The 12,836-nt window shown below is 44.0% G+C and overlaps 1 protein-coding gene across 9 annotated transcripts in view; it reads left to right on the forward strand.

The window, feature by feature from the left end:
* Window positions 1-12,836, forward strand: part of TANC2 (tetratricopeptide repeat, ankyrin repeat and coiled-coil containing 2) — a 1,999,198-nt gene that overhangs the window by 1,325,796 nt on the left and 660,566 nt on the right. For all 9 annotated transcript variants that reach the window (XM_069238000.1, XM_069237998.1, XM_069238005.1 and 6 more), the window contains one exon: window positions 7,325-7,511. In XM_069238000.1, coding sequence (XP_069094101.1) covers window positions 7,325-7,511 — 187 coding nt within the window. The remainder of the gene's footprint in view (window positions 1-7,324; window positions 7,512-12,836) is intronic.

Here is a 12,836-nt window from a genome sequence, read left to right on the forward strand (position 1 = left end):
GCCAGGTCCAGCAGAAGAGTCACTTTGCTTATTCTGTGATACAGGATTTCCTGGTCTGAGCCAGTTCACACGCCCACCACCTGGTGAGATACTGCTTTGTTTTCTATTAACAAGGTGAGAAATCTGTTGTTATAGAACTATCCATCAAAAGAATAAGTTGCATACCTTTGGTAACTCTGTTTCTGATGTATGCTCTAACCGCAGACTCCTCACTGACCCACCCACCTCCCTGTTCTGTGGAATGGACTCATCTAGACCATTCATGTGACTTCATTTGATTTTGTATAAAATCATACAAGTGTACAAACTGATAGTATTTCGTCATTGACGTCCACAAACATATGGCTCCCTATGCAGAAGTCAATAATACAGTGCGATAAAAATATCTGAGACTTCCATAAAAATACATCTCCAATTGCAAGAGCCTGGGATAAAGCATGTCAAATTAACAGTATTTCATCAAGAAAGTGCTTAAAAATAAGCGGGAGGGAAATAGCAACATCCTGGGCTAACGCAGAAGAAAAATACTCAAAGTGGACTAATATCTAGAGCTAAAAACCCCAGCCAAGTACCAAGACATAAAAGAAACAGATTTTTGGTATAGATAAAAGTTGTAGATATATATAAAGGCAGGTCTGACCTGCCTCAAACTCGTGATAACAAAAGGGGCCTTATACATTTGTGGCAAAGGATATTAAATCTAGGGCAAATCAGAACAATGTGCATAGTGTCACAGATTGAAACCTTATTACAGATACAGACCAGTAAATTAACCATTTAAACCAAATGCCTTTTGTAAATAACAATGGATGAAATATGCCCAATCAGGAAGCACTTATGGTGATTGGACATCTCTAGGAGAAGGTATGGTTCTATTTCATTTTCTGACTTTACCATGATGTACTGACGCATCAACTGTTTGGATAGAGCAGAAACCTCCCTCTCAGCTGCCACCCTAAGAGAAAAGACCTGCTTCAGCCACCCAGTGTCCTCTTCTATGATGTCTCTGGGGTGAGAGAATAGCTTTGGTGTCCCCAGAGTTTTAAGGTTTGTCCTTAAGTAGTGCAACCAGGGTATATGAGGCATATTATCTAGATTTGGAGAATCCTGAATAATTAGCTTATTTATATTTAGCTCCTCCTTGAGCCAAACTGAGCACCAGTAATAAGAGTGCATAGGTGAATAAAATCTGCGATATTACCCATGCCCAGTTCTTCATGAATAATCTCTGAGGGGGTACCTTGTCCCTCATAAACTTATCCCCAACCTGTCCCGTGTCCCCCCCCCCCCCATCCCCCAAAGATTGGAGCAATAGTAGCATAGCCCCATATCTCACAGCCAGAAGTGGCTATGAGGGTGCACTTTGCTTTGTAAACATCTACCATTGGGGTTGGCTTGTGACCCAAGCAGGAAGAAAAAAACATTTAGACTAGCAATGGCCCTCTTGGGGTACCCTGTGTTTTGTTCTTAATCAAAGTGTGCCAACAAAGACCAGAATCCAATAAAATCCCTAGGTAGGTAAAATTATCCACTTTGCTTAAAATCTGGCCCTGCACCGAAAAGCTACAGGTTTTAGTATTTTTTAGACCCACCACCATAAAATTTGATTTTTTTTAATTGGTTGACAGATCCAAGCTTTCCATAAAAACAATAAAAAGATCTACAAGACCTTAAAAACTTCCTCGCTGTACGTGCAATTAGGACTGCATCTTCTGCATTAGAAGAGCGGGGATTAGTCTTCCACCTGCTCTTGGAATGTCCTGAGCTGTTCAGCAAGCACCCCCTCCAAACGATGAATATACATGATAAAAAGGAAGAGTGCCAGGATGCAGCCCTGAAGAACACCTGGCCTCAGGTTACAGTACTCAGTGCATTTCCCATTACTCCTGAATCTTCCCAAACCTGTCAAACCATAATAAAGGTCTTTCAAGAAGGCAACAAGAGCAGGTGTGTTTCCCATAGACCCCAGCTCTGCCCAGAGCTTATCTCTGTGAACCTTGTCGAAGACAGAGCTGAGGTCCATGAGGGGGAGGTGAACTGAGACCCATTTAGCCCTGCTATATTTAGTTATTATTAAGAGATATAAATTAAGGTTCTGCTCCATTGTGCCCCTTCCAGGTCTAAACTCGTTCTAGAGGACCGACAAGATGTTATGCTCATTAGCCCGGTTGATTAATCTCTCTAAAATGACAATACCTATAATTTTACCTCCACATCAACTAACGAGATTGGTCTGTAGCATGCTGGATCTTTTTTGCCCCCCTTCTTAAACACTGGCACTGTCACTGAGTGACACCAAGCATCTGGTAAACATGTACAAATAGCAGCATTTGTATGAAGAATAAGGACGGGTGCCCATAGGTCTGCTAAGGATTTGAACAAATCCCCCAGTTCCCCATTTGTGCCAGGCGCCTTGCCCGATGGAAGGGAACAAATTGCATTTCTTACTTCATCTAGTCCATACTTGTAAGATTCTAATCTAGAAATATGCACACTGGCACATTCTGATTATTAAAGGCTCTGTGTCTGACTGAGCAGACAGATAGCAAAAAGAAATTGATGTCAGCGCACAGAAGTGGCAGCTATGAAGGGGGCCTCATTGTCGTATAGAGGGTGGGACAGATGTTACATGATGATGCTACATACCAGCTTATGTAGGAATTGCTGGAAAGAAATTCTCCAGAAACAGTCTGGCACTTGGGGACAAATACAGATAATGCTTCCACTAAGATGTTGATAGCAGACATGAATGCATGTGACCTAATACAACTTATTCAAGGACCTACTCATATTAAGGGACATACACTTGATTTGGTATTCTCTAATGATTCAAGTATAACATTTCTATTGTCTTGCCCGCTAGCATGGTCGGATCACTTCCTTCTAGAGCTGGAACTAAACATCACTTACTATAAGATCACCCATATGGGGGCACCCCCTCGTAGAAGGAAATGGCACAAACTAAAATCCACAGAGTTCATTTCCGCACTGGAAAAAAATAGACCAGGAAGTATAAATAGAAATAATATAACAGAATTTTCGCACTCTGTTAACAAATGGATAGAGGATAGCCTAGAGGAGACTATTCCTCTCTCCTCGTCTAAAAACATCCATCGAAAGAAGTCAGCTCCATGGTGCAATGCACGCCTACTCGAGAAGAAAAGAGAGTTTAGGAAGCAAGAGAGGAGATGGAGATGCACCCAAGATGAATCCATGAAAAAGGACTACAAAAATCTAATTTGAGAGTATCATTTAGAAATTAAAAAAAACTCAGGCGACGTACTACTCAGGAAAAATTGAAGCAGCAGCTAATTCACCCAAGGAGATTTTTAATGCCCTAAAAGATCTTATTTATCCAAGGGAGGAAGCAGAAATCAGGGACTTTCCACAACAACATGTAGAAGATCTGGCTAGTTTCTTCTTAAGTAAAATTCAGAACATATATCAAGCCTTCCCTAACCCCCCTAATAAAGATCAGGGGAGGATGAACCAAGAGGTCGGGGAAACTACTCTTCTCACAAATTTTACACCTATCAGTTTGGACAGAGTTATCAACTTACTGAGTTCAACGAAATCAGGCTCCCCTTTAGATCCTGCTCCCCCCCCCCCGAGATCTTATCCCTGGGAATATCAGTATTAGGGCCGATAATCTCGCAACTTATTAATACCTCACTAAGTGACGGCACTGTACCTGATCACTGGAAACAGGCCATTGTCAAGCCGCTCCTAAAAAAAACTAATCTAAATCCTAAGATACTGAGCAACTATAGACCAATCTCATTACTGCCTCTAATTGCCAAACTTGCTGAGAAGCACGTACATTCTCAGTTATCTACGCTTCTGGAAGAAAATAAACTTATACATCCTACCCAGATGGGTTTTAGACCTAAACATGGCACAGAAACCGCACTGATTGCCATCACAGAAGTAGCAAGGAAGAGGATGGATAAAGGTATGGAAACCACTATTATCCTCCTTGACCTAAGTGCGGCATTCGACACAGTTGACCTAAAAATCCTTATAGACAGATTGCGAGGATGTGGAATAGCCGGAACCGCGTTAGAATGGATTTGCTCATTTATACATGGGAGGTCCTTTCAGGTACTCGAGAGAGAGTATATCTCCAGGAGCACCTCCAGTAGCTGTGGTGTTCCCCAGGGTTCGGCCCTAAACCCATTACTTTTTAACGTTTATATGCGGCCACTAGCAGGAATAGTTGAGCCATTCGGATTGAAGCTGGTATCATATGCAGATGACACACAACTGATAGTCTCCTTTTCCAGTGCCCACCCAGATATGGGTACAGCACTAGGTCCCTGTATGAAAGCACTTGCAGCCTGGATGTCTGAAAGTAAATTAAAGCTCAACGATGACAAAACGGAAGTCATGTTTTTTGGAAATAAAATGCCCTCAATCAATCTCAGCCTACTGAGAGGGGTGCCTACCCTCCCACCCCCAAAATGTCCTATTAAAAGCTTAGGGGTATGGTTTGACCCTTTTCTCTCAATGGCCCAACATGCGAATAGAGTGGCAGGAACGGCATTTGCTCTACTAAGGACCCTGAGGAAGGTTTTAACTATTTTACCGTTCTCAGCCAGAAGAATGGTTATCCAGGCACTGATAGGCTCTCGGATTGACTATGGCAATGCCTTGTTTATAGGCTCACCGAAATATGTAATTCAAAGATTACAAAGGGTACAAAATGCAGCGGCTCGTCTGCTGCTAAATATTCCTAGACAGCACTCTATACGGTCAGGAATCGTTTCCCTACACTGGCTCCCTGTAGCGGAAAAGATTCAGTTCAAAACCCTTTGTCACATTCATAGATCCATATTTGATAATGGACCGGAAATGCTGAAAACACTGGCACAGGTTTATATTCCAGTCAGGCCACTTAGATCCTCCTCAGCTAATCTGGCCATAGTTCCAACAGTGAGGAAAGCCAGATGGGGAGGAAGATCGCTAGCATACCAAGGTGCTTTGCTCTGGAATAATCTCCCTCTCAAGATGAGAGCAAACCCTCAAGAGATGTCGTTTAGGAAGGAACTGAAGACTTGGCTATTCAAAATGTAAATCTCCTGTATAAACATAAACAGTATGTCACCGCCATGGCAGTATAAGCGCTGCGAGGCCGTTGGGCAGTTAGGCGCTATATAAACCATTATAACATAACATAACATAACATTCACATGGTAAGAAATATGTGACTAGTTGGAGTATCTGCCAGAAAGAGTGTTATGGAATGTAAGTAATTTGCCCTTCTGTTATCCAAGGGGGATCTCTTCTATACCCCAGCCCAGAAGTGAAAAACTGGATGCTAATAGTTCATTCTCTATCTTTGCTTCCATCCTAAGTGCCTGACGGTAGATAACATTAGAATGTGCACTGCACAAAAATCACAAGGCAGGCACAGTGTTGTGTCACTGCACCTCAGTGTTCAGTACTGTTTAGAGTCCATCTATGGAAACCTTTACTGTTTGAAGAAATACATGGCCTGCTGACTCCGCTCAGTGCATGTGTAATAGTTGTGGTGAGACCCGTCGGTCTGAGGTGGGTTCCAGGCAGAAGGGCTTGTCGTTACAAAGAGAATTCTACTCCTTGTCCCCCGTTTCAGCCTGCGGTCCGTTCAAACCTTAAGATAGCTAAAGAAAGAGCTTCCTGAGAAAGCCAGTGTTTGGAGTTGGTTGAAAAGCTATAACCAGATATTCTTTTCGACCGAACCCTCTTTGCAGGACTGGACACCTTGTGCCAGCGGTTATAGGTGTTCTTCGGTGTCTTCATTTTGTATGTAATAGTTGCTTACATTCATCGTTGATAGCACCTGATGCCCAGCTTGCCTAAATGTAACTGACTAGTGAACTACAAAAGATATCAAAAAAATCTTAGACAGAATCTGTCAACAAAAAGCAGTGGGAGGTTTGGGTTGAAAATGTGGGCTTGTTGTGGGGGATTTACGTCGTGACTCGGCTGTTTGACACCTTATGATCGTGAGCTATTCATTTTTTCCCTTCATTGTTTACCCGTCGGTGTATTCCTTAGAGTGCCTTTAAGCACCATGAGTAATTTTAAAGCAAATATTTGCAATAATTAAACTTCAGCGATTTCAAAAATTCCTTGTTGTTTTGAGTACTAGTTACAACACAGAAAGAGATGAAAACATTTAGCTTGTTGCCCTGGTTGCGTGAGATGACCTCGAGGCGGTGCTTAATTTGTAAATGAAAACGTGCCGGTGCCCAGAGCTTTCCGGCTGCTGTAAATATATGTGCGAGCACAGAATACTGAGGCGGCGTAATCCTAAATCCACTTCAATCCATTAAAAGCCACTACCTGCCACTTCAGCTCACTCTTGCAGCTTTCAGCGTTCTCCTATTGAGACTCTTTTTCGTTTTTCTCTTCCTCCCTCTTTCCCATGTGTCTTTTGCTCGCAGTAAAGGCTTGAGGCAGAACAATAAGTGCCGGCCCTCAAAAATAAGTGCCACCGGAAACAACAAATACACAGGAAACACCGCCTCGAGGCGATGGGAGGGGGAAGAGCTTGGAGAATAGACTGGACTTTGGCCCTAGCGCTCATGCATATCGACTGTCCGGCAGTAGTGCCTTGTGGACAGCTGTCCTTCGTGCTGAGTGTGTTTTCAACGCATTACCATTGGCCACCCCGCCTGGCACGTGTCCCTCTTCACTTCCCCTGAAGGAACTCTTCGCACTGATAGTATGAGTCAGGCAGGTGCTGGTCGGTGCTGAGTGCAAGCACTTCTTACATTTGAAAAGGAGAGTACCGCACTTATCCGTGGTAAGCAGGCACTCCTGGTCAGTGAGTGCCTGATCTCTAAATGTCCATTTCAAGCAGTCGTGTGGGTGGAGGGAGGGAGCTGGCCCTGCAGCTGACTTTGTGAATGGATGGAAGTTGCTTGGAAGATCCTGTTCTGGCTGGGATTTCCTGTGCACGTTGTATCCTGCCAGAGTCAGACGCACAAGGTGAGGTCATGCACTTGGCTGGACAACCCTGGCATATGCCGTTTCCCTGCCCGAGGGGTAACGTGACCGCCACAGTACTCGGTGCAGCCTCTGGCGACAGGGAAAGGACATTCTTTACGTTAGAAGTGCCATTTCCGCTGGGGAATGGCTATACTGGACTGGGGTGGGTAGTAGCACTTTGTTATGTTGTTGTAACCAGAGGAGAAGCGATGGAATCAGAACTCGTGTATACGTTTTCCCCTTTATTGTGTGAGTGTTTATCTAGCTGAATGATGCATGTTGACGACCCAGACTCTGAGCACATACCGGATTAATCTTCTGCCTGACGCGTCTTGCTTTACGTTTTCAGAGCTCTGCCGTAACACAGCGGGTGAGTCCCTGCTCTACCCTGACTAGCAGCACTGCCTCGCCGCCAGCCAACAGCCCCTGCTCCACCCTGCCGACTGTGAGCACCAGCGCCGCCGCCAAGGACTGCAGCTATGGAGCAGTCACCAGCCCCACCTCCACCCTGGAGAGCCGAGACAGCGGGATCATAGGTGAGCGTCTCCTCTGTACCGCTTCCTTCTGCTTTGTCTTCCTTCTGCTGATGCCGCCGCCTTTCCAGCACGAAAAGCAAGGTTTTTAGAAGACGCAGTGTTCATTCAGGCAGTGCCGAACCCTGATCGCCCCTTCAAAGAGAGCATTTACTACACGGTAAGGCCTGCTCTTCAGCCTTTGAAGCAGGTCGGCGATGCTTTTTTTATCAGTCTCGAGCGAATGACGAGCTTCGCTCAGCCAATTAGAAGCATTCCTTTTAAAAACTTCAGTTTTGCGCCTGAAAGTGTGGAACAAGGGCATGCAGTAGAGAGAGACAGGTGCATGTGTCTACTAGATACGTGTAGTGAGGTTGGCTGGACAGTGCTATTTGCCATATTGATCGCATGTTGCCATTTACTTATAACTGTTATTTGCTCTTCCCTCTCACCCTGTTCATTCAACTACACACAAAAATGTAGGCCGAGTAATATCACAGTCATAAATGACCTTATCAGCAGGGAGTAACACTTGATGACTACCGCTAAAGTGTTCAGTTTGTTTCAGATCTTTCCACATGATTTGAAGGGGGTGATGTAGGATGACTGTAAGAGGGTTATACCTAGCCATCAGTGATACATTGAGTTTCTCTTTAAATAGCAATATTGCCAGCTACTTTATGAACAGGCAGTGGTTTTCTTTCTGCTGTAAGGATCTACCTTGGTCTTTTGTTTGCCTGCTGTTTAGCTAATTGTGTATCTGCTCTGCTACTCCTGCTTTGACTGCAGTGGTGGGCCATGCCTTCACAGTATCAAGTGTCCTTCCCCTAAAATGTGTGGTGTTTTGAACTTGAGCCTCTGCTCCTCTGAAAGTCTATAAGGGATTTATTATTTTTAGTGTGGACTTAGTGTATCCTTGTCCGTCTATATCAAGCCTTTTCCAGTTGTGTAATTTGAATGCTTCTAACTTCCACAGCAGACATCCTGGGACAAGAGTACTTTTGTTGCCCACCCAATAAAGGGATGGTGTTTAGAGTCAGGGATTATGAGGATCTGGGCATGGGTAAGGACAGTTGCGTTGTCAGTGAATTTTACTTTAGAATCTCTTGACAACATGGACAGTCTTGACCTTGAGGATCAGGCAGTGGTAGTCCAAGAGATTGTTCTTTGGAAAAAGCATATTTTGAAAAAAAAAGATTCAAGATATGTGACTTGTTACCAAAATACACTTCTGTATTTATTCCACTGACTTTAGAAAGTCTAGGAGTGAAACTCCAGGCAGCTGTTTCAGACTGCAGCACATCTCTGAAACTCCCCTGAGATTCCATTGTCTGCCCTGCTGATTGAGTGATTGTGTCAAGTTTCGAGTCTAAATCTTTACGATTTTTCTCTGATAGCCGACGCTATTTACTTCAGTGAGATCTTCATTAAAAACAACTGTAGAGCTTACAGGCGCTGAATATCTTGGTACGGAATATCTTGGCGCATTGGTAAACTAAGCCTGTTGAAAAATATAGAGACTTCAATGCCTCCCAATGTTTGTGCTGCCTGTGGAGGAACTAGGTGCATGGCAAGCCATTGACGGCCTCTTTCAGCTTTGCCACCCTGTCCGAAAATCTTTGTTTATTTATACACTGGTTCGCCTCTAACATGTTGATTTCTTCTCAAATTATGTGTATCCTCTTGCCAAAGATCAGCTTTGCTTCACCATATCGGGTATTACAGTGTCGATTTACAGAAGCATCTTCTGGTCCCCGTCGCATGCCTCTTGGCCGTTAGCATTGCCTAATCGTGATATTGACACGGCAGAAGGGAATGTCAACAGAAAGTACCTTTTAAGAGTCGGAGAACAAGGTACTAACGTGTTCCCGTCTTTTTCGAGGTGTTCTGCTGCTTTGAGGTCGGCGCTTTCTTGAACTTATTTCTCCTCCTCTTCCTAAGTGCATGTGACTTTTATCAAACGGATTCTCTTTTCTAGTTGTTAAACGATTCTTTGATATCAAATGCGTTCGAGAGATGCGGGCAGCGTGGCATTTGGTGATCATAGGAAATGGACAGGCTGCGAACTTCAGTAGAGCTCTACGGAGAGATGTGCGGGAGCCGAGACTGCTGTGCGATCAATGCCCGGCAAAGTTCTTAAAGTAATATAGGTGAATAATCTCACATTGACAATTAACACTGCATGAATTAATTAAGCTAAGTCTTTCATTAAAAAATTTACAGTATTGAAAAAGGGCCTGATTTTATCTGCTTCCTTGTGTTAGATGTTGAAACGAGTGGGCGTGCAAGAGAAAAACTCTCCGTGTAATCAGTCCTACGCATGTGAAATAAAGATTAGTTTGTCACAGAAAAGTGATTCATTTGTGAATTTTTTTTTTTACACAAAATCTTTGAAAAAATGCTTCTTGCGAGAGACGTTAGTGTTCTTTTGATGTGCTAAGCTCATTAACACTTGTAAGGAGGAGAATTCCAAAAGCTATTTCTTTTTGTCTGATATATACTTTGTGATAAATGGGGAAATGACAGATAATTTGGACAAAGGATAATATCAGACTTTGACATTAAAATATAAAAGAAGCCCTTTAAAACTAAACACAGTCATTAATTCAGTAAATAAAGTGGCTTTAGAGAGTCTTTTGATTATTCCATAGCGTCAGCCAAATATATGACCCATGACAAGACTGTGCAGAACGTACAGAGAAGTAGGTGCCAACATTTTAACCTGACCGTTCATGTTTGTGGGCCGTGTCACCCTACCTTAAATATATCGCTGACAGCAAACATTTGAGTTGTTTTAATATTTAACAAATATATGTCGAAGTTGCAATACACTGAGAACTGCAAAGGTAGCTCCATCACTGAGAGAACCATGTTATCTTATAATGATTTGTTTAGCACAGTAATCACCTGAGAGGGTATACAGGTGCTTGGGCATCATACGAAGAGTCAAGACTCCAGCTACTTGCAGAACTCAAGAAGTGAGGAGAAGGTTCTGATGGTTAGAGGGAAGTCGTTTCATGACTTGGGTGAGACATAAGAGAATGAGCAACCTTCAGTTTTGATTTTGCCATGTATCCAGTTTCGAAGTGTATGCAGCTGTAAAGGTATTCTGGTCCTGTGTTGTTTAGGGCTTTGTATGTGTGTGTTAGAAGTTTTAATTGGCTGCGCTTGTGAATGGGGAGCCAGTGAAGCTTCCTGAGGTGCGTTGTTATGTAAGTGCAGTGTGGGAGGTCCAAGAATGAGTCTTTTTGCAGTGTTCTGGATGGCCTAGAGTCTGTGTAGTTGTTTCGAGATTTCCTGCATAGAGAGTGTCACCGTAGTCCACCCTGCTGGTGATGAGTGCTTGCGTGATGGTTGTTCTGAGGCAACCATGTGAAGATTTTTCGCAGGCTGCATAGCATGTGGAAGCAGGAGGTGCACAGAACGTTGACTTGAGTTGCCATATTGAGCTTGTCATCCAGGATGATCCCTAGATTTCTTGTATGGTCTGTGGGTGTTGGTCCTAGTTCCAGCGGCCACCAGGTGGAGTCCCATGGGGAGATCTTGTTGTGGAAGACAAGTATTTCTGTCGTTCCAGAGTTGAGCTTCAGGCAGTTGATTTGCATCCAGTCTGCTACCATGGTCATTCAGTTGGATAAAATTGGTTCTGGCGGTGGTTGTTTGTCCTTCAAGAAGAGGCTGAGTTGGGTGTCTTCGGCATATGAGATGACGGTAATGTCTTGTAATCGGATGATGTTTGCAAGTGATGTCATGTATATGTTGAAAAGGGTCAGGCTAAGGGATGATCCCTGTGGGACTCCCCATATCAATTTCTTGGTCTCTGATGTGAAGCATGGCTTCCTGACCTTTTGGGTTCTTCCTGTAAGGAAGGAACAGTTCTATAGGAGAGCGGGTCCCTTGTATGCCAATCTTGTGGGTCTTCTGATGAGGGTGTTATCGGAGACAGTGTCAAAGGCTGCAGAGAGGTCGAGCAGGAGGAGGTCCACTGTTTCTCCTCAGTTCCGGATGATTCGAATGTAATTAGCTCGCGTTATGAGTGCTGTTTTGGTGCTGTGGTTCTTTATAAATCCTGATTGAGTGTTGTTTAGCAGGTGATGAAGTTCCAGGTAGATTCTGAGTTGCTTGTTGATGGCCTTCTCAATCACTTTGGCTGGATAGGGAGATGGGCCGCAAGTTGCTTAGTTGTTTTGGGTCAGCTGTGGGCTTCTTGAGGAAGACATTGATTTCTGCAAGTTAACATTCATCTGGGAAAGTAGTGGACTTGATGGCAGTGTTGATGATTTGGGTCAGCGTGGTGCTGATTGGTGATGTTCCCAGATTGTAGATGTGGTGGGGTCATCAGTCCGTTGGGTCCCTTGAGTGGATGATCCACATGATTACTACTGTGTTGTTTCTGGTGAGGGTTGTCTATTTGGTCAGGTGGCCATCTTGGTTGTTGGTAAATAGGTTAGCAACAAATTCTCTGGGGTTGGGTTGGTGTGCGAAGTTGCTGTAGATGTTTGTGAATTTGCTTTGGAAGAAGTTGGATAGGTTTGCCGCAGATTTGCTGGTAGGCTGCGATGTTGGTGACAGTAGCTGCGGGAGAGGGGAAATCCTTGTCTATCTAGAAGATCTTCTTGTAGCTGTTGGAGCTTCCTTCAATGTGGTCCACTAGTGCTTGTTTCTTGGTGTCTCTTATTTGCTGGTGATAGTGTCTGAGTGCATCTTTGTGGGTAGTTCTGTCAATGGTGTTTTGCCTAGCTCTCCATTTCCTTTCTAGCTGTTTACAGTGTTGTTTGCTGTATCAGAGTTCTTCTGTGTACCAGTTGGCCCGCTGATCTACTATGCTTGTTGGATTTGATGGGTGCAAGGGAGTCCACCCAGTTCTTGATCCAGTTGTTGATGTCCTGGTCACGGTTGTCTGTGGGGCTAGATTGAACCATGCTGGGAGCACTGAGACAGTCTGCTTCTGTGATTTTGACCCAGCTGCAGCTTGGAATGGTAGGGGTTTTGTGTTGAGTTGTGTTGATTGGGAAGTGGATGATGGAGTGGTCTGTCCATATAAGCAGTGTGGTGGAATTGTATTTGATGCTGTCGCTTGTGGTGAAGATGGGTTCCTGTCTGTGTTCTGTGATGAGTGTCCTGTGTGTGTCCTGTGATGAGTGTTGGTTGTGGAATGAGCTGGTTGAGTCCACTGTTGCTCAAGCTTTCGAGGAATACTTTGAAGCAAGGGTTGTTTTGGTGTTCAGGTAAAAGTTGAGGTCACTGAGGAGAATATAGGCTCTGGAGACAATAGTGAGCGGAGCAACAAAGTTGGTGATGAGGATGATAAAGGTGGCTTGTGGTCCAGGTTGTCATTAGGCGAGAGTT

This window comes from Pleurodeles waltl, chromosome 6, assembly GCF_031143425.1.
Source record: "Pleurodeles waltl isolate 20211129_DDA chromosome 6, aPleWal1.hap1.20221129, whole genome shotgun sequence".
Taxonomy (NCBI): Eukaryota; Metazoa; Chordata; class Amphibia; order Caudata; family Salamandridae; genus Pleurodeles; species Pleurodeles waltl.